General features: G+C 47.5%; 1 protein-coding gene across 1 annotated transcript in view; it reads left to right on the top strand.

Annotated features, from left to right (window-relative positions):
- The window catches only part of LOC136627523 (von Willebrand factor A domain-containing protein 5A-like), a 176,455-nt gene that overhangs the window by 35,707 nt on the left and 118,305 nt on the right, over nt 1–22,443 (top strand). The window contains exons 3-5 of the mRNA XM_066602705.1: nt 6,663–6,865; nt 18,578–18,800; nt 21,082–21,251. Of these exons, the coding sequence (XP_066458802.1) occupies nt 6,663–6,865; nt 18,578–18,800; nt 21,082–21,251 (596 nt within the window). The remainder of the gene's footprint in view (nt 1–6,662; nt 6,866–18,577; nt 18,801–21,081; nt 21,252–22,443) is intronic.

Raw genomic sequence — 22,443 nt, 5'->3', positions numbered from 1 at the left:
GTGAGCAGCTCCCTGCCCGCTGCTGGCACCCGAACATTTCATCTCGAGCGGGCAGGTACTCGATAAAGGCAATGCTCGCTCGAGCAATTGCCTTTACCGAGTATACTCGCTCATTTATAGTTATCAGGACAGCGCCTCTGCCAATGGTATAAGATAGATTTTGTGAAACGTAAATTTACGGGAAAAGGACTCACCTGGCGTCAATGGCGCAACCTGCCTGAAATGATTAGCTATTACGCCTCAGGTCCAAGTGAACAAGAAGGAGGAGCCAGTGATCAAAGACACACCGTGTTTTGGAGCCATCCAAAGGAGTGTGTTGCAAGTAGAATTCTGAGCTATCTAATATCTCGGGCAAGAACAAGAGAAGTAGTGGTTTAACCTCTTAGTGACGAAGCCTGTTTGCGCCTTAGTGACGGAGCCAAATTTTGGAAATCTGACATGCGTCGTTAAACGTAGCATAACTCCGTAAAGGCTTTACATATCCAAGGGATTCTGACATTGTTTTTTCGCAGCATGTTGTACTTCATTTTGGTTGTAAAAAAAGACCAATATAATTTGTGTATATTTATTAAAAGCGCCAAAATTGGGAAAATTTTGAAAAAATTGTCATTTTTTTTTACATTTTCAACTGTAATATCTCAAATATGTCCAAACATACTGTACAAATTTTTGATAAGATATATATTTCCATCTGTTTACTTTGTTCTGAATGCACATTTGAAAAACTTGTGTTTTTTTTAACCATTTAGATGACGTACAAATTTAACATTACTTTTCAGCATTTTGAGGAACACTTTGTTTTCCTGCACCAAGCCAAGTTTGCAAAGGCTCATGAGTGTCAGAATAATAGATACCCCCCCAAATGACCCCATTTTAAAAACTACACCCCTTAATGTATCCACTGAGGGGTGACATGAGTATTTTGACCCCACCGTTTTTCTTCAGGAATTAATTAAATTTAGAGGAGAAAAAATAAAATTTCATATTTTTGCAAATATGTCATTTTAAAGACATATATTTTTTTCCTATAGTGCCCATGAAAATGAGGATTTATACCCCAAAATGGATACCCCCGTTTCTCCCATGTTCAGAAACATACCCATTGTGGCCCTAATCTTATGTCTGGATGCACAACGGGGCCAAAAATTAAAGGAGTAGTCAGTGTCTTTCAGAACTGAAATTTTGCTTGAAGGCGTTTTAGGCCCCATAGCACTTTTGTAGAGCTCTTGAGCGGCCAAAACCAAAGAGAACCCCCACAAATGACCCCATTTTAAAAACTAGACCCCTTAACGAATTTATCTAGGGGTGTACTACCTATTTTGACCCCACAGTTTTTGAATGAATTCTAGCAAAGCAAAAGGAAAAAATTGTGATTTTCGTTTTTTTGTCAATTCTGTCATTTAAAAACAGCTTTTTTTGTACAGCACACATATGAATGAAGACTTGCACCCCAAAATGGATACCCCTATTTCTCCCGTGTTCAGAGACATACCCATTGTGGCCCTAATCTTATGTCTGGATGCACAATGGGGCCCAAAATGAAAGGAGTAGTCGGTGCTTTTCAGAACATAAATTTTCCTTGAAGGCGTTTTAGGCCCCATAGCACATTTGTAGGCCTCTTGAGCGGCCAAAACCAAAGAGAAGCCCCACAAGTGACCCCATTTTGAAAACTAGACCCATTAACGAATTTATCTAGGGGTGTACTGTGTATTTTTACCCCACAGTTTTTGAATGAATTCAAGCAAAGCAAAGGGGGAAAAAATGTGATTTTCGTTTCTTTGGCAATTCAATCATTTTAAAAACTGCTTTTTTTGTACAGCACACACATGAATGAAGACTTGCACCCCAAAATAAATACCCCTGTTTCTCCCGTGTTTAGAGACATACCCATTGTGGCCCTAATCTTTTGTCTGGATGCACAACGGGGCCCAAAATAAAAGGAGTAATCGGTGGCTTTCAGAACTGAAATTTAGCATGAAAGTGATTTAGGCCCCATTGCCCACTTGTAGAGCCCTTGAACGGCCAAAACCAAAGAGAACCCAAACAAATGATCCCATTTTAAAAACTAGACCCCTTATCGAATTTATCTAGGGGTGTACTGTGTATTTTTACCCTACAATTTTTGAATAAATCTAAACAAAGCAGTAGGAAAAAAATTACAATTTTCATTTTTTTGGCAGTTGTATCAATTTATAAACTTTTTTTTTTGTACAGCACACATAGGAATGAAGACTTTCACCCCAAAATAGATACCCCTGTTTGTATCGTGTTCAGAACCATACCCTTGTGGCCCTAATCTACTTAAAGGACACATGGCTAGGCCTATAATGGAAGGAGCACCTGTTGGATTTCAGGGTACAACGGAATAAATTCCAGGCCCCATCGCCCACTTATAGAGCCATTGAGCATCTAAAACGATAAAGAACCCCCTCAAATGACCCCATTTTAAAAACTAGACCCCTTAACGAATTCATCTAGGGGTGTACTGCGTATTTTGACCCCACAGTATTTGAATGAATCTAAGCAAAGCAGAAGGAAAAAATTACAATTTTCATTTTTTTGGCAATTTTGTCAATTTAAAAACCGTTTTTTTTGTACAGTGTACATATGAATGAAGACATTCACCCCAAAATGGATACCCCCATTTGTCCCGTGTTCAGAAACATTCCCGTTGTGGCCCTAATCTAATTATAGGACACATGGCAAGGCCTATAATGGAGGGAACACCCGTTGGATTGCAGGGCACAACTGAATAAATTCCGGGCCCCATTGCCCACTTGTACGGAATAAAAATTGACACCTTAAAAAATCCTCCCCCCCACACACTCAGACACTCCGCACCCTTTTCGGCGTTCCCCAAATCTTAGATAAAAGTAATAATGTGAACTGTGTAGTATTTCCGAAGACAGAGGTAACTACGGAGGCTGGCTGGGATGGGCCCATGGGGCAATAAAACCGTATATCCCCCCCTCCTCTCATGCTTTTTGGGGGTATTTCGTGACCTCAGTAGCGGGTATGGGGTGTAAAAAGTGGCACTCTGTGAGTCTCCGTAAGCCTGCTGAGGTGCGGCGGTCTCGTACAGAAGATGCTCAACAAGCTGCTCTTGGAACTGTAGGAAGGCAAGCATTCCAGGGGCTTCTTGTAAATTACGTATTACAGGTAGCGATCTGAATAACGCCAGGCTCACACGGCCGTAGGTGGAATCCGCTTGCGGAGGCCCACAGCGGATTTCAGCTGTGAGCCGGCCATGACCCTGCGTACGGCCATGTAATGTACTGCGCATAACTGCCTACTCACACAGGCGGTCATGCGCAGTACATTTTTTTTTGTTGTTTGTATTTCCCGCACCGTCACTTAGCGATGACGTGGGTACCCGCAGCCCGTATACAACGTAGTTGCGTATGGGCAGCGAGTATATCCGCGACCACGGAGCACAATGGGCTCTATGCTGCGGATATCCGCGGTAAAATAGAACATGATGCGTTCTCTTTTCTGCGAGTGGATTACACAATTCCGACCCACTAATGTGAGCAGAACTGTGTAATCCAATGCGATTGATCTGCATATTACCGCGGATCAGACGCATGCAGAATCCGTAATTCCTATCCGGTCATGTGAGACCGGCCAAAGCTAGATCGCTACCTTTTTTCACGTGACCGGGGACCGCTCAACGAGGCCACTCGTCACTGCTCCAGGCTCTCGGCGACCGTTGGTCGCTGGGAGCAAGGAGATTTTAAATTTCATGTGCTCCCTGACTCCTGCGCATGTGTCCGGTATTTTGCTGGCGGTCGCATGCGCAGAATACAGGAAAGTTCACGCATGAGGATCGCGTCGGGGTGCAAATACGGAAGCCTCCGTTAAAAAGATCGCATCGGTGAGGGGAGATGAAGCTTCACCTTTTTTTTTAACTTTTACGTGATCGCCATTATCCATTGAATAACGGCGAACACGTGACCAGGAACCGCTCACCGCGGCCCCCCGTGAAATCTCCAGGCTCTCGGCTAAATTTTGTAGCCAGGAGCAGGGAGATTTTAAATTACGCTGGCAATCCACAGCTTTTGCGCATGCGTCCGCCACTTTGGCGACGGGCGCGTGCACAGAAGCTGGGGTAAGGTCCGCGTATAAATCCGCGGGCCTTAGGTACGTCATTTCATCCTCCCTCACGGATATGATCCGTGGGGGGTGATGAGATGTAAGATTTTTTAACTTTTTTAAAACTTTTTAAAACTTTTTTTTTTTTTACACTTTTTTTTTACTTTACATGATCACTGTCATCCATTGGATGACAGTGATCATGTCCCTGGTGACATCCCTCTGCTCCGGGCTACACATGGCAGCCTGGAGCAGAGGAATTTTAAATTTCCCGGTGCTCGAGCCCCTCTGTGCACGCGCCCGATGTCAATCATCGGGCGCACATGCGCAGAGGGGGACTTCGGGTCCCAGAACATCGGGACACCACTGAGGACCGGGGGTGAATATTTTCACCTCCCCTCATGGATCTGATCCATGAGGGGAGGTGAAACGGACACTTTTTTAAAAACTTTTTTAAACTTTTTCGCGATCGCCGCTATCCAATGAATAGCATCGATCGCGGGCCCGGTAACACCTCCTGGCTCCCGGCTACCTTCAGGAGCCGGGAGCCAGGAGATTTTGAACTTGCCGGGGGCTCCCGGGCTTCTGCGCATGCGAGTGACGTCATCGTCTGGCGCGCATGCGCAGAAGACTGCCGGCGGGTCCGGGGGGGATCAGATTCATCGGGGGCAGCGCGGAGAAGGCAGGTGAGCATTTTCAGCTGCCCTGATGGATCCAATCCATCAGGGCAGCTCAATCTTTACTTTTTTTCACACTTTTATTTACTTTTTTGCCATCGGCGCTACCCATTGGATAGTGCCGATCGCAATGCCAGGGGGACTGCCCGCATCCTGGGATGACAGCTCCATGCTGTCGGCTACCTGCGGGCACCGACAGCATGGAGCTGTCACGTCCTCAGGCAAGTGGGCATTAATCCAAAGAGGACGCATAAAACTACGTCCTCTAGGATTAAAGACCACTTTCTGAGGACGTAGTTTCCCGATGGGGCAGTCGTTAAGAGGTTAAGAAAAGTTCTCCTGTGCTCAGGGTTCAAATTGACCAGTATTATGACGTTGAAGTGACACTTACTTAAGAGAGGGGGTCCGGGTGGATACTCATAGACACCCCCCTTACAAAGTCTAAAGTGACGGTGATATAAATAGATAGTGGAGGAGTCCAGACAAAAAAGGATATGAATAAAATCAAATTTATTGGTAAAACCAGCACATAGTTGCAGACACATAGAGATAAAAAGGTCAGACGCAACATGTTTCGGAGTCTATAATAACTCCTTTCTAGGGTACCTCCCAATTCCATCCTCTGATAGGTGTCTGCTATTTTTTGTTACATTTTATTTATTTATTTTATTCCTCTCCCTCAACCACGCTCTCCTCACTCTTTCTTTCTCTGGCTACTTTCTGATAAATTTTACTTCTAAGTTAACAATACTAAACCTACTTAGAGTTCAATATGGTTACTTTAAAATCTGGAAGTAAGTTACTAACTCCTTTTAGGATGTTAACGGGATGCTTAGTTATCTCTCTAATTTTAATAACCACCGAAAAAACGATCCATAGATCATGCAATGTGAAAGTTAAAATTGCTGATTTCATAAGTTCTAGGAAATTTTTCCCATCCTTTGGCAGTATCATGAAAAAATTAATAAGAAATGTATAAAATATGTTTTGAAATTACATAAGAAAATGTTAAGGTTACCGTTTTTACACATTTATATGGTCCTGCAAGACCGTTCTGCTATTGCTTATTTTATAATATTCGCAAAACATTTATAAAAACTGATTAAACATAAAATAACACATAACATGTGAACAGAAGCAATTAAAGTAGAACACCCTCCACTTTGAAAGTATATAAGAAAGTTGAAGAACTTTTATATTCTCCAATAATTAAGCTTTATTCACATAAAACCAAACACCCCTTTCACAGATTAAACATTATTATTGTAGTAAAAGTGAACATCTGTAAAAAAAAAAAAAAGTTTCCGTCTAAAAGAGTCCCAAGTAGCTATGCATAGACCTACCTCGGCTTTGAATAGAACAAAAATGTACAAATCCAACAACAATGCAGTAATTTAATACAATGCACAACGTGTATAATGAGGGTGACTATAGTAAATAACACAGCATGAAGGCCAAGACAAACAAACAAACTTAACTCAGTTTGGACCTATCTTTCTAGTGGATTTGCGCGTGCACCGATGTATTTAAGCCCTAACAAAAAAAAAGCTAAACCATTGATGGGTCAGAATGAAACCATCTAATCTGAAGACCCCATACATTTCATTAGCGATACAAATGAGGTCTTCACAGGGTCAGCCAGGGCTCTTGGACTACAGAGTCATAGTAAGCTCTATATCTGCCCCACCCATGATTTAACTAATTCGGGACACTTCTCACACACAAACAATTTTATGGGGAATGCAATATATACGTACATGTGAACTTGCCCTTTTTGTATATGTAACATGTACTCGATCCCATCAAGAACATCATTGACCAGATGTAAACATGCGAGGTTTGTTCAGGTGGATGAAGCACATCTAATTTCTTCACTTTCTTTGGAACAATTAGTTCCTCTCAAAGGGATCTCCGTTGATGTCCAGGTGAAAGGCTTCGTGGCTGATGTTTCTGCGACGCTCAAGTACAAGAATGAGGAGGAGAAGGCACTGGAGGCCATCTTTGTGTTCCCCATGGATGAAGACTCCGCTGTCTACACCTTTGAGGCCACAGTGGGGGGAAAGACCATCGTAGCCGATCTCCAGGAAAAGAAAAAGGTAAATTCTTGGTGTTTCTGAACTTATAACCTTGACAAACAAAGCTCATGTTTGAACTAGAGCCCTATGGTTCTGAGAAGCATGGTGTAGGCTTAAAGTAAACCATGAAAATTGCTTTGCAAATGAAATTAATTGTCAAGGACTCGTATGTTATCAGGGATCTAGGCTGCAAATAAATTGGTCAGTATTTAAGTTCAGACTGCTGCTATTGATGAAATTGTTTCATGCACAAGGTGAACAATTGGGCAGAAAATCATGTACTGGTTGATCCTCACACGGTTATACCACGTAGAGAGAAAATATCTGCTTTCTGCTGAACCACATGACCCGGGTATAACGGAGTTGTCGCTGCTATGACCTTCCCTTACCATTTCCCCACCTACCATTCGCCGCACAAACCACCGACACCATCTGTTGGATAAATTTGGCCACAGCAGCCATTTTATTATCACAAACAACATTAATACATTTAAACTTATTTCACCCCCCAACCTCAATAATAACAATATCCCTCAAATGTAAACCTGGAAGAGGACCTTGGAGCCCACCCCCTGTCTCTACCACATCCTGCCGCCTCACACCAACAAGCGGATAGCTGTCCCGGCCACCCGCCGCAACTTGGCTGACTCAGGCGACGCTATCCCCGAACCTTTTCTAACTTTTCCTCCCGCCGCAGGTCGGCAGACTCGGGAGACCGACGACACTCTCCCTTAACCTCCGGCCGCCGTCTCTTACCGACCCCGAGGCCGGCTAGCCACCCCTGGCTAGCCTCTCCCCCCGACTATCAGGGCTCCGCCCTGTAACCCCAGAGGCGACAGGCCACAAATTACGGCAAAGGAGGGGAAAAGGGGGCTATGTAGCCCCTGCCATTCCCCCACTACCTTCTATACGGGCTCCAAGGATCCCTCTCCCTCCCCCGCTGTTATGACAAGATCTCCTTCTCCTGACCCCCACCTCCCCCCTCTTGCTTCCTCTAGGGCGGGCGGGCGGGTGGGACTCTTTTGCTTGCTTCTCCTCTTCTTTTCGCTGCTCTGGGCCTCTCCCGTGCTTCTGCTCCTTTTATAGTACCTCCCGGTTGAGGCCCCGCCCCCTCCCAGAAACCACTGCGCCCGATGACGCCTCTCCTCCCCGTTAACCCTTTCATGCCTGCCTACCGCCCTGCGGGCTTCCGGCTCCGGCGGTTCTTGACCCGGGTATAACGGAGTTGTCGCTGCTATGACCTTCCCTTACCATTTCCCCACCTACCATTCGCCGCACAAACCACCGACACCATCTGTTGGATAAATTTGGCCACAGCAGCCATTTTATTATCACAAACAACATTAATACATTTAAACTTATTTCACCCCCCAACCTCAATAATAACAATATCCCTCAAATGTAAACCTGGAAGAGGACCTTGGAGCCCACCCCCTGTCTCTACCACATCCTGCCGCCTCACACCAACAAGGGGATAGCTGTCCCGGCCACCCGCCGCAACTTGGCTGACTCAGGCGACGCTATCCCCGAACCTTTTCTAACTTTTCCTCCCGCCGCAGGTCGGCAGACTCGGGAGACCGACGACACTCTCCCTTAACCTCCGGCCGCCGTTTCTTACCGACCCCGAGGCCGGCTAGCCACCCCTGGCTAGCCTCTCCCCCCGACTATCAGGGCTCCGCCCTGTAACCCCGGAGGCGACAGGCCACAAATTACGGCAAAGGAGGGGAAAAGGGGGCTATGTAGCCCCTGCCATTCCCCCACTACCTTCTATACGGGCTCCAAGGATCCCTCTCCCTCCCCCGCCACAGCAAGCGAGGCTCGACCCCCTTGAGCCTGCGCCGCCCTCCACACCAACAGCGCGCGCTCAATGCCCTCTTGCAAGCCCTCCATCCATAAGTCCATCCCGATCTCATTCAGATGGACGCCATCTGGCCTCCAATAGTTGCCAATACCTTTCTCCAGGTCTATGTGCCGCACCGATATTCCCCCTTTTTCCCCCACAAATCGCGAGACTTCTTTATTTAGCTTCACTCTCGCTCTGTTTTGGCCCTTTTCTGAAAGCGCCCCCCTCCACACTTTCCTCGGCACCACTTCGGACCAAACCACCACTACACCCGGGTATGACGCTTGTAACCTAAGGAAGTCATACCGAATGTCCCTCGATAGGTCCCTAAATCTCCTCTTTCCCAAGTCATTCCCCCCCGCATGTATCACCAATACGTCCGGTGCCCTATCCCATCTCACCCTCCTTTCCACCTCCTCTAAAACAGTGCCCCACGACAAGCCTCTAATCCCCAACCACCTAATTAGTGCTTCACTCTTCGGGAACCTTAATTGTCTACCGTTGGCCCGCACCCCCGCTCTCTCCGCCCCCCAGAATACATATGAATGGCCCAAGATCCATACTAAGGCTGGGTGACCATCTGCAAAACAAAAACAACGATACAATTTGTTAACAACTGCCCCTATATGTCCCCCCCCCCCCCCCCCACCCCTAGGCTTAAAGCAGGTGGGGGCGTACATAGGATTCAAAACGTCCTGACTCCCAACGACCTATTCTCTTTATCGCCTCCACTCCCATGCCCCTTACTGACGCCTCCGTTGCTGCTCCCACCCTAAATGAGTGTGTCCCAAACTGCTCTTTGTCAAACCCCGCTACCCCCAATGCCTGCTTAAATATTGCTATGAATTGAAAACGGGATAAGAATTGGCCATTCTCATGGCGCAACAAGGGGCCTGACCGAGATTCTAACCCTCCACTATACTGCTCCCATGTCCTCCTAGGGCACATAAAGGCCCCTGGCACCTCGCCTAGCTGGATTACCTGTCCCCGGCCCTGCTGGTCCGTCTTAGATCGACGAATCCGCAACTCCAACCTCCCTTCTATCACCCTTACGTCCCCTACCTGCAACCCGTCCCCGGAAGTCCTGCTGGGAGACACCAACTCATTTATCCTAAATGCCCCGAAAAATGCCAGTGAAAAGGCTACCCTGAACAACCGCCTCTCAGACTCACTCCCGCACACAATGTCCAATGCTCTACCCAATTTCTCCAAGACGTCAAAGGAAACCGGCCGCCTAGTGTCTAAACTCCCCCTACCTTTCCTTAAACCCTTTACTGCCTGTTTTACCAAAAAATTTTTTGTCACATCCCCCACCCCCCTTAACTTAAAACCAAATGCTATACCCGCTATAAATTGATTAACTTGTGCCACTGACCTCCCCAATTCCGCGCTTCTCCCCAACCAGCTCAACAGCAGGCCTACTGTATCGTCCTCTGAATGTGCCCCCCCCCTTTCCTCAACCATTCCTCCCACTCCCGCCATGCTGCGCCATACGCTGCCCTAGTTCGCCGAGCCAGTGACCGCTCTATCAGGCCCCCCACTGCTCGCTTACCACGTTCCAGATTTGATCCGGGCATTCTCTCCCCACCAGCTGTGCACCCGGCGCCAGTGTCCGGAACCGCTCCCACTGAAACCGAGAGAGAGCATCCGCAATTGAATTTTCGACACCTGGAACGTGAGCCGCCACTACCCACATATTCAATGACAATGCTTGGAGCACTAACTGACGCAGCAAGTTTACCACAGGGGGGGATGATGCCGAAAGGCTGTTAATTACCTGCACCACCCCCATGTTATCGCAGTGGAATTTTACTTTTTTATCACGGAAGTGGTCACCCCACAGCGTGATGGCCACCACTATTGGGAATAGCTCCAATAGCACTAAGTTCCGTACCAATCCTTGTTGCTTCCACCGCTCCGGCCATTCCCCCGCGCACCATCTACCCTGAAAATAGGCCCCGAACCCTGCACTCCCTGCCGCATCAGTATATAGCTCCCAGTCCACATTATTGCTGACCTCACCTATGATTACCGACCTGCCATTATATTTTTCAAGGAAGGTGGACCACACTGCAAGATCTGCCTTGTGACTGGCCCCCAAACGGATAAAATGGTGTGGTGCGCGAATCCCCGCCATTGCTGACGCCAACCGTCTACAAAACACCCGGCCCATGGGCATGATCCTGCAGGCAAAGTTCAGCTTGCCTAACAGTGACTGCAGCCCCCTTAGCGTGATCTTTTTTCCTCTCTGCGCCGCGCGTACTTACTCTCGTAAGTCACACAACTTATTTTCTGGTAAACGACACACCATTGCCACTGAATCAATGGTGATGCCCAGAAAACTTAGACATGTAGTGGGCCCCTCCGTCTTGTCGGGTGCTAACGGCACCCCGAACCGCCTCGCCACCCACTGTAAGGTGCCCAGCAAGTTCGCACAAACAGGCGATCCCCCGGGCCCCACACACAAAAAATCATCCAGGTAATGAATGATCGACTGCACAGCCGCCGTATCCTTCACCACCCATTCTACAAATGAACTAAATGCTTCGAAGTATGCACATGAGATGGAACATCCCATGGGTAAACAACGATCTGCAAAATAACTCCCTTCCCAAAAAACACCCCAACAACCTAACGCTTTCCTGTGCTACCGGGAGCAGGCGAAAAGCCGACTCAACGTCAGCCTTCGCCATCAATGCTCCTTTCCCGTACTTTCTAATCCACTGAAGCGCCGCATCGAACGACGTATACACCACCGAACATAGCTCAGGGTCTATTCCGTCGTTCACTGATGCGCCCCTTGGATACGATAAGTGGTGAATCAGCCGGAATTTATTCGGCTCCTTCTTTGGAACCACTCCCAAAGGAGACACCACGAAATCTTGCACCGGCGGTTCTTTAAACGGCCCCGCCATGCGCCCCAAACTCACTTCCTTTTTTAACTTCTCCGTCACCACCCCAGGATAATCTAACGCCGATCGCAAGTTTTTCAACGAAAAGGGGACCCCATGTAACGGGGGCGGGATGTGAAAACCATCCCTAAAACCCCTAAAAAGCAACTCCGCCTTCTCTCTATCAGGGTATCTATTTAGATGAGGTACCATCTCTTCCAGAATCACCGGGGTCATCCCTTTTTGTAAAACCGCCGGGACCCTTTCCTTTCCCTTTTTTGAAACATTTCGACGCCCCGTGGGACCCTGCGCTACAATGGGAGCAGGCATGGCGAAACTTGCAGGTTGCACCGAACTTGCACTGCCCCTCATTGTATTGCCAACAGTACCCAGGCCTACTTCCCCCCGCTGAGCTCCCCTGACCCCCTGCCGAACTAGAGGCCAGGCCGAACGACCCGGCACCGCCCTGAAAGGGCTGTCCAAATCGCGCGGGGGCCATTACTCTCAACCATAATCCAATGTCTTTGTGCTCCCATCTGATAGATGGGCGCACCGCCTTACGCTGCCTGAACTGCTCATCATAGCGCAGCCAGGTCTGCCCCCCGTATACCCTATATGCCTCACCTATTGAGTCCATATAGCAAAAAAGGCCGGAACAATTTTCCGGCGCTTTTTCGCCTATCACGCTCGCTAAAATGGCAAACGCCTGCAGCCAATTAGCGAACGTCTGGGGGATCAGGCGCCATCTCCTCTTCTCCTCCTCCTCTTTCTTAAACTCCGTTCTTTTCCCCTTGTCCAAATTGAATTTTTCCAAGGGGAGGAGGGAGAATATCTCAACATATTCATCCTTCCAAATCTTTTCCCTCACCTCTTTTTTGAGATGGGCCCCCAGCGGTCCCTCAAAGCAGACGTATACTTCGCCTTTTGCTTTGTCATCTAGCCGTATACCCTCCCCATCCTTTTCTGTCTGTACCGCCACTGTAACCCCTGCTGCTGCCCCTACCTCCGTGGTACCCCCCATGGCCCCCGCTTGGAGGCTTTCCCCGGTGACTTGTGAGGCCCCTACGGGCCCCCGCTCCGCCAACGGGGGGGTTGCATGGATCCCATCGCCTGTCCTACCCCAGTCCCCCCAGCAAGCGGTCCTACCATGCTGGATGACGCACTGCACGGCGAGCTCCATGCTGCGACAGGCGACGGGTTGTGGCCCCCCCCCCCTGCCTTCTCAAGAAATCTAACATAAGCCCCAGCAATGCACCTGCCTCGCCGCCTACCCCCGGTGTGGTTCCTGTCGCTGCGCTACCCCCCGCCACTTGCGCAACGCTATTCCCCACATGCGCTGCGCGGCTAACATTGCTGGACATACTGTACAAAGAGCTTAACTCACCTGGCTGCGTAGGGGCTGTGAACCCACCAGCCGCCGAACCTCCCGATTGATCTCCTTCGCCGTGCTGCGACCGTTCTGCCGGAACCGCAACCGCCTCCGTTCTTCTTGGCCCCGCTTGACCGTGGGTCACCTCTGTCGATGTCCACCACCTTCCTGATGCGCTCGCCGTCAGACCCAGAGATGTTCCAGGCCGCCCCACACCTGACCCGCTGCAAGGCTGCTCTCGTCCTGCAGAGCCGCCACCTCCTCTCCCTCTGCTCTTTGCATTCAGGTTAGCGTTTGGCCCCGCCCCCCTCTCAGCACGGGGCCTCACGCTGTCTGCCGCACTCCTCCGTTTCACGGGAGTTCTCCCCGCCTTGCTCCCCCTGCCTGTCGGTGTTGCCGGGGGGAGCCTACTACGCGGGGGGGCCGGGGAGAGACTCCGCATCCTCTGCCTGCGTGAGGGACCGTGCTCGGGGCTCAATCTCTCTGGCGCACGGGCCCTCCGCGGCCTAAGCTCTTTTGCGTGCCCCGCTGGTGCTGCCGCCGCCGGCCCCGCACCCCTGGTTGACCTCCTTCCTTCCACCCGATCTGCTTCCGCCATCTCCGCGTTTCCTGCCGCCACTTCTTGTGTTGCTGCCGCTGCCACGTTGGTATCAATCGCTGAGGATCCTGCCGCTGCACCGAGCGCTTCGTCCGAAAGCTCTAAGAGCCACTCCAGACCCCTTTCTTCTGCCGCTGCCCGGATTCTGGAAAGGACCGCCTCCATCTCTTCAGGTACTGCGATCTTCGGGCGCTTCCTTGCTGCTTTCGCTGCTGGCTCTCCTCTTCTTCCTGCTTCACTGCTCAGGACGGAGTCTTCCTGCTCTGCCGCTGTCCGGGGTCCCACGTGACTTCCGGTGCTTCGGGTAAGCCGCGCGTCCTCTGCCCTCTTCGCCGTCTGCCGATCGCCGCCCCGGCTTGCTCTTCTCACCGCTCTTCACCCGCCGCCTTCAGCCGCTGATCCCGCTTCTCCGTCACTCCTTCCGCACCTGCCGTTCCTGCTGCCGACTCGCCGCTCCTGCTTCAGCGCTCGCCGACCCTCTTCCGCGCTCGCCGCTCCTCTTCAGCGCTCGCCGCTCCACTTCAGCGCTCGCCGCCCTTCTTCAGCGCTTGCCGCTTCCCTTTCGCACTCGCCGCTCCTCTTCAGCGCACGCCGCTCCTCTTCAGCGCTCGCCGCTCCTCTTCAGCGCTCGCCGCTCCTCTTCAGCGCTCCCGATGCTCGCTCTTTGCTTCGTGCTCTTTTGCTTGCTTCTCCTCTTCTTTTCGCCGCTCTGGGCCTCTCCCGTGCTTCTGCTCCTTTTATAGTACCTCCCGGTTGAGGCCCCGCCCCCTCCCAGAAACCACTGCACCCGATGACGCCTCTCCTCCCCGTTAACCCTTTCATGCCTGCCTCCCGCCTACCGCCCTGCGGGCTTCCGGCTCCGGCGGTTCTTAAGGTAAGGCCTCATGTCCACAGGCGGATTGGTTTCCACATGCAGATTTCTGTAGCGGAAGACCTCTGGAAACTATTTGCAGGAGATCACGGATATAATGGTTTTTCCACATGGAGATACTCGAAAGCACTGCGCAACCCCACCTCCCAGCCTTTTCCCCACCTCCCTAATTCATTTTAACCTTCAAATCTGCAGTGCATTCGCAATTGTATTTGTGTATGTACTGCGGATTGTCCGCACCCATTGACTTTTATTGAGCCTGTCCACACGGAATCCGCACTGAAATGGAGCATGCTGCGATTTGTTTCCTGCACCAAACAGTCCGCAAATCAAATCTGCATGCTTAAGTTCAATGCTTCCCTATGGGCACTTTGAATTGCGGATCTTTGCACTCTGCAAATCAAATCCACCCGTGAACATTCGACCTAAGTCTGATTCTGCACAAGGTGAAATTGCTGCGGAATTTCCATGTCATTTACAGTAGCAGCAAAGTGTATGAGATTTTGAAAATCTAGTCTACATGTTGCAGAAAACTTCTGCACAAAACCCACACGGAAATTGACATGTAGTGCGGAATTTAATTTTGCAGCATGTCGATTGTATCGTCATTTACTCTGCAAAATTCACTTCTTGTCAATGAAGGGCGGATTCTCCATAAATACTCAATAAACCCTGCAGCAAAATCCGACTCAAATGGTTTGGGTTTTGGGGCAGACTTCCTGATGCTGATTTGCTGCAGAATCTCCGCTGCGGACCTGCCATAAATGTGAACAAGATGCTATATGTCATGGAGAGGGTTGGGTACAACAGGGGGTTAGTACTGTAATTGTGTGACAGGTGTAAATATGCCTTCCCTGTATGTTTGCAGTCTATTCTAGTAGCTGTGTAACCTGTACTGTACTTCTGTATAATTGTAGTGTTACAGTTCTCTGTTTAGATATAAGGAATATACTGTATTAGGGTGACCATATTTTCCCAGGGTCAAAGCGGGCTAGATGGGTGTGGTCAGGGGGCGGGGCTTATCACTCCATATGATTTTACATTTGCAGTTATAAAAAGTACAGGACCGCTTCAAAAAAGACGGAGCAAATTCTGCAGCATTTCTGCATCCAAAAAACAGTCAAAATTCATACCGTCGGTGCAGATTTTGACTGGAAATCAGCCGCGTACCCACAACTGACTTCATACTATGCAGCGCTCCCCTTCACCTTCTCTGAAGGCTTCCCGCTGTCAGCACTCACCGACTTTCGGTTCCCAGCAGCGTGTAGTGGCCTCACCTGACTAGCAGCGCCACACCTGACCAGGCCGCTGGGAACTGGAAATTGAGAAGCGCTGACAGTGGGAAGCCTACAGAGGAAGTAAGGGGAGTGCCACATAGTATGAAATAAGCTGTGGATATTGACCCCCACAGTAGGCCATCTATGACGAATATACTTACCTCCTCGTCATCAACTTGCAGAACCAAGGAGGAAAGGTCAGGGAATATGGGATGAAAGATCCCATATGCACACACTGCCATCAGTGTGTGCATCCAGCCTCAGTGCCACTGAGTGATTACCAGTCGGGGAGCTGGGGCACCCCGGCTGGTGATCACTTTAATGTTGACCTTTGCATCCAGAAAGTGGAAAAAATGGCTGTTCTGCTTGGGACCCTGGGGAAGGCAGGGACACAGAGTCCCAAAGCGGGACCGTCCCACCTAAATTAGGACATCTGATTACCTTATATTAGTACATGATACATATGACTGTGTGTACTGAGCATGCTCCCACAGCCCAACATGGAAGAATGATCCAGAACTCAGGGGAAGGAAGGGCTTGGTGTTCACAGGAAGGAGCGGCTGTGAGGAGCTGCTCTGGAGATGACAGTTGGTGTGGACCCCATGAGTGTTACCACGGTAGCCTGCTCCAGGCAGGAGTAAGGAATAGGCCCAAGTAGGTAGTAAGAATTTCCTCCAAGAAGCGCTGTGAATGTGCAAGATAGTGAGTGATTGTCTGCCCTCGGGCCTAGTGAGAGGCCTGGAAATACAGTTCAGCAGAGTGAGGTGCAGTACAGGTGCTGCACTGTATATTACAACCATATAACCAACAAAGGGGTTGTCTGGTTACTATTAATGTTTTAAAATTAGGGCCCAATGGATTAAAACATTAAAATAAATGGTACTTGCCTGTCCCCAGCCCTGGCAAAACAGCACTGTAGCCCTGTGATCTCCTGGTCTCTATTAACAGCATAAGTCGGGTGATCCCTATCTGCCGATCAGAGGCCGCAGCATCACTGCCTGTTCTTCTGATCTACAGCGCTCACACCCTGGGCGTCATGGTGCCAGGAGTTACGAACATACAGGCTCCATATCTTATCCTGTGGCACATTTGCCCACAGATATTGCAACTGAGCCTCTCGTTCCTGCACAGTCATAGGCTGCCAAAGCTGCCAAAGCTGGCGTTCCAGTGAGTCCCATTAATACTCAATGAGCAATTAAATGTGTTGACCAGGCAGGCCAAGAAAGCATAGCAACATGACAGAGGAATTTTTATGGAACCCTTGCTTTACGTAAGAGTATTATCCTGCTGAAAAATGCCAGTTGGAAGCCCTACCGTGAAGGCAACACATGTAGCAGCAGGATTTCCAGCACATTTCATTGAGCTGTTATTGTCACTGGACTGCAATGGCTCCCCAGATCATCACACCAGCAGTCAGGGCAGTGTGTCACTCCACAGCTAAGCAGGATTGATGTTCTTACCACGAGGTCTCCATATTTGAACATTTCCGTCGTTGGATACCCAAAAGAACCTGGAATCATTACTAAAGACGATATGGTTGCAGTCCACAGTAGTCTGAGTTACGCATTCATGACACCACTGCAAAGGAAGGTGATGGTGTGGGAGTGCAGATGGCAGGACACATAATGGACACAATGACATCAAATGTCCTTCTGCTAAGTGGCTGGAAATGGTCTGGGTAGAGACAGGGTTCTGAGATCAGTAATTGGTAATCTATAAGTACTACTAAACGTAGTCCAGATTTACATATAAATATATGTTTTTAAGATTAAATAAAGTAAAACAAATAAAAAGTTCTAAGACAAAGTCCTTATTTAGTCATCTGTCTGGCTACTCACTTCTGTGTGAAGGTCATTTGCAGCTTTTGCTCATTCTTTAGGCCTTGTAATCTTCTGAACAAAATATGTGCTTTATGTAAGAAGATTAAGGCAATACAAACAAGAGAGACAAGATGGTGTTCAACTGATAATATAGTTTCTCTTACATAACGATGATGTCACCTGTCTGTGGATGGTGGGCAACAAAACAGTTGGAGCAGCTGTTTCTTGCTAGGTGATCGGACAATCCTTTCCATTGGTGGTCTTTCGAGGGCATCCTGAGCCCTTTTGCCTTATGTGCATGCTTGCACACATCCACTATTCCCAACACCTCCTAAGAGTCTGGACAGAACGGCCCGGGTTGCGAGCAATTTGTTGATACAACTATCCAACTACTCATATTCCAATAATGCACTCCCTCTCTCAAACTGTTAACTGAGGAAACTCCTCTCTGTGTCGTAGAGGTGTCTAGAGGTCAACAAGCTCTGCAGAAGCAGAAAAAGAGGTTCACTACACACAAGTAGCCTCTGTGAGCCTTTCTATAGGCCAGAGGTGGAACTATTTTAAGGCCTCAGGTGATAAGACCGTTCACCTAATCACGCCACAAATCTAATCATTTGCATATCTGCCTGAGATGTAACTGCATACCTAGTTTTGCAGCAAAATGACAACTCCTTCTAGGTACTTGATTTTCTTTATGACAAGGAGTGTATGTGTACTCTACTGTACATAAATAGTTGAGTCGCTTTGAAAATATATTGTGTTACTTGAACTGATTTGGAGTTAAGCTCTGTATTTTAACTTGAAGCCAAAGTTACAATTCTGCTGTTTGCTATTGGAAACAAGACACACCCCAAATGGCTCATCTGAGCTTCCATAATGTGGAACATTTCCTTCATTACGTAACTGGTATAAAGAAACCACTTCCCATAGTGCAAATCTCCAAACAATATCTGTGCAGACACTGAACCAGCAGGGATTGCCACATTCAGCAATCATTATTTAATATATCCTGGATAACAGATCCTGATGTTTTATCTCATAGCCCTCCTTTTCTCTTTCTCTAGGCTCACAAGACCTATGATGAGGCCATCAAACAAGGCCAGCAGGCTTTTCTGCTGGAAGAAGATGAGAGCTCAGCTGATGTTTTCAGCTGCAACGTTGGGAACCTACCGCCTGGTCAAGAGGCTGCAGTGACCTTAAAATATGTGCGGGAGCTTCCAGTCGAGGCAGATGGAGCTGTTCGTTTTGTACTTCCTGCTATACTGAACCCTAGGTACACCCCAAAAGGTAACGCTGTCAAATATCAACTAGGGTTCGAAAAAAGGTTCATGCTTTTTGTTATCCTAGACATACATGCCAATACCATTCAAATGTATCCTGTTTATCACCGAGGCAATAAGTTCCCAATGGGACTGAATATGGATCACCGGTGGGAACCAATAAAGATAAAACATAACTTTCATTAATAAAAGATATTAAAAGAACTGCGTAAATGGATCTATATTATGATTTACTATGCACTAGTATGGAGGTTGGTAGTCGTGGACATATGGAAACTGTAGCGTTACAAGACAGTTGAGCTATAGGCTCTATGAATGCTCGCTATACGCTTATCATAGTCTGCCACTTTAATATAAAGTGTAGTGATTGTGTCACACTATTACACTCAGCGCTGAGTCAAAGCTAGCGGCAGAGAGTGTTCATTAGTTGCACAGAGTTGTCTCGTCTTCTGATAGATATGGCAACCATTCAATACAACTAGATTATATACTAGCTGGCCAGAGCTGTGGGTATAACCACACTCCACTGCTCCTAGGCTAATGATAAGGAAGCCACACACTATTCAAGAGAGGTATATGAATGGTTAATATTCCCCTCGATTGATGTGCTAGTCCACTAAAAAAAAAACAACCAAACACCACTGAAGATAGATAATGTTATTTGTATGGGTCACTGCAATTGTTTGCTATCTTGTGACCTTTTCATACAGATCTTGCTCAATAGGTAGACCTAGTCCATGCAATTGATAATAACGCATGAAGGGTCACTCCTAATAGAAGGGAGGAATGAACAAGTATAGTTTTAAATGTTCATTCTTTCCCCTTTTCCTGACACCACCAACGCGTTTCTGCAATGGGGTAAAGTCACTGCTTCATCAGGGTGGTTTAAACGTACGAGCAGATGCAAGAGCAGCATGGACTAGGTCTACCTATTGAGCAAGATCTGTATGAAAAGGTCACAAGATAGCAAACAATTGCAGTGACCCATACAAATAACATTATCTATCTTCAGTGGTGTTTGGTTTTTTTTTTTTTTTAGTGGACTAGCACATCAATCGAGGGGAATATTAACCATTCATATACCTCTCTTGAATAGTGTGTGGCTTCCTTATCATTAGCCTAGGAGCAGTGGAGTGTGGTTATACCCACAGCTCTGGCCAGCTAGTATATAATCTAGTTGTATTAAATGGTTGCCATATCTATCAGAAGACGAGACAACTCTGTGCAACTAATGAACACTCTCTGCCGCTAGCTTTGACTCAGCGCTGAGTGTAATAGTGTGACACAATCACTACACTTTATATTAAAGTGGCAGACTATGATAAGCGTATAGCGAGCATTCATAGAGCCTATAGCTCAACTGTCTTGTAACGCTACAGTTTCCATATGTCCACGACTACCAACCTCCATACTAGTGCATATTAAATCATAATATAGATCCATTTACGCAGTTCTTTTAATATCTTTTATTAATAAAAGTTACGTTTTATCTTTATTGGTTCCCACCGGTGATCCACAAATGTATCCTGTGAACCATATGACTTTGTCCTAAAAGGATTAGTGAAGATGTGTCAAGGATGATGAAAAATGAGGATTATCAATGCTGACAAAACTCAGTGGTGAATGATCACAAGGATGATGATGATGATGATGATGATAGAAACCAATGATGAGAGGAAGGATGATTGATTTCAGCAATGATGGATGAGTAGGATGATGGTAGTAAATGATGGTGTAAGTATGATCATAGAGGATTATAAATTATGTTGATGGATGATAGAAAATGACAATTAGGAGAGCAGATGATGATACATAAGAAGGATAATTAATTATGGTAATGGTGGATAAATTAGGCATAATACAGTAGATGATGGTCTAAGAATGTCCAAAGATGGTGAAGTTGGATGGTAATATGTGATGGTCCTTGGTGAAACGTATAATAGAAAAGCAGGGTGAAGGCTGGGGAGGCTAGATAATAGTGATGGATGATGATAGATGAGGGGGATAATTGATTTAATCAATCGTGGACAATAGTGATGGAGTAGGTGATGTGCATAGGTGATGATGATGGATGATATGTGGTCTACTGGATGAACGGGGTAATAAAAATGACAATGAACATGGAAAATGAGGCTAGAAGGTAACAATGGTTGATTGCATACAGATGTCATAGTGAATGATGGGTGATGATGGTGGATGATGATACATAGCAATAATCACATTATCTTCTGGTCTATCAGACCAATTTACTTTTCCTGGTTTTCTCCTTTTTCATCATTCCCAAACAGAACATGATGTGAGTGTGACTGCCACCCGTCCACAGGTGCCTATTGAAGAGATCCCATACAGCCTGAGTCTGAGCGCTCATTTCCAGTCTGCTTACGGCATTGCCAAGATAGTATCCAACTGTGATATCAGCCCTGTGGAGTACACTAATGAGGACAAGACCACAGCCAAGGTGTGGACTGGATAAATCTTTAGCAAATGTGTGGCATGATACAAAAAGTAATGCTGTTTTACATTTTTGTTTGTGCTACTATAACCTTAAACTAGGGAAGGGGGAAAGGGCAACAAGAGAGATGAGGGGGGGAGACAGTGGAGATAGAGTTCTGGGATCAAGAAAGGAAAATGGGGGTCGAGTGGAGGGAGGTGTTAGTACAGATAGAACTAACAAAACAGCTAATAGAATCATAAGTAGCATAATGAATACAAAACCGCAACCATATAAACTGTATGGCAATGAATGCAAGAAATCTAATCAGTAAAGTTGGTGAGCTTGAAGTGAGAATGTCTGAAGTAAACTACGATATAGTAGGCATATCGGAAACATGGCTTGATGAAGAATGCGATTGGGCGATGAATTTACAGGGTTGCAACCTCTGGGGACCATGGAAGGGTCCATGGAAAACTGAAAAGGGGAGGTGTATGTCTTTATGTTAAATACTACTTAATCCTGAGACAACAAGAAGATATAAGTGTAGAAGATGAACACATAGAATCTTTATGCATAGAAGTGCAGGGAGGGAAGACTTATAAAATCCTTATGGGAGTTTTTTACAGGCCACATAATATAACAGAAGAAGCTGAATACTTATTACTAAGAGAAATAGAAGAGGTGTCAAACTGAAATGAAGTAATTACTATAGTTTAATAATTACCTAGATATAATTTGGGAAAATGAAACCTGCAGATCTCACAATGGTGATAAGTTCTTGAGAATAATTAAAGATAACTACCTTGCCCAACTTAGGGTGCATTCACACGAACGTATATCGGCTCGGTTTTCACGCCGAGCCGATATACGTCCTCCTCATCTGCAGCAGGGAGGAGCCTGGAAGAGCCAGAAGCAGGAACTGAGGCTCCCGCCCCCTCTCTGCCTCCTCTCCGCCCCTCTGCACTATTTTCAATGAGAGGAGGCGGGACGGGGGCGGGGCTAAGGTCCGTGAATTAGCCCCGCCCCTGCCCCGCCTCTCCCCATTGCAAATAGTGCAGAGAGGTGGAGAGCAGGCAGAGAGGGGGCGGGAGCTCAGTTCTTGCTCCTGGCTCTTCCAGCCCCCCCCCCCCCCGTGCACATGAGGTTGACTTATATCGGCTCGACGTGAAAACCGAGCCGATATACATTCGTGTGAATGCACCCTTATATGGGAGCC

Source organism: Eleutherodactylus coqui, chromosome 5 (genome assembly GCF_035609145.1).
Source record: "Eleutherodactylus coqui strain aEleCoq1 chromosome 5, aEleCoq1.hap1, whole genome shotgun sequence".
Classification (NCBI taxonomy): domain Eukaryota; kingdom Metazoa; phylum Chordata; class Amphibia; order Anura; family Eleutherodactylidae; genus Eleutherodactylus; species Eleutherodactylus coqui.
Note: the sequence above shows the minus strand (reverse complement) of the source record. Positions and strands in the feature narration are given on the sequence as shown.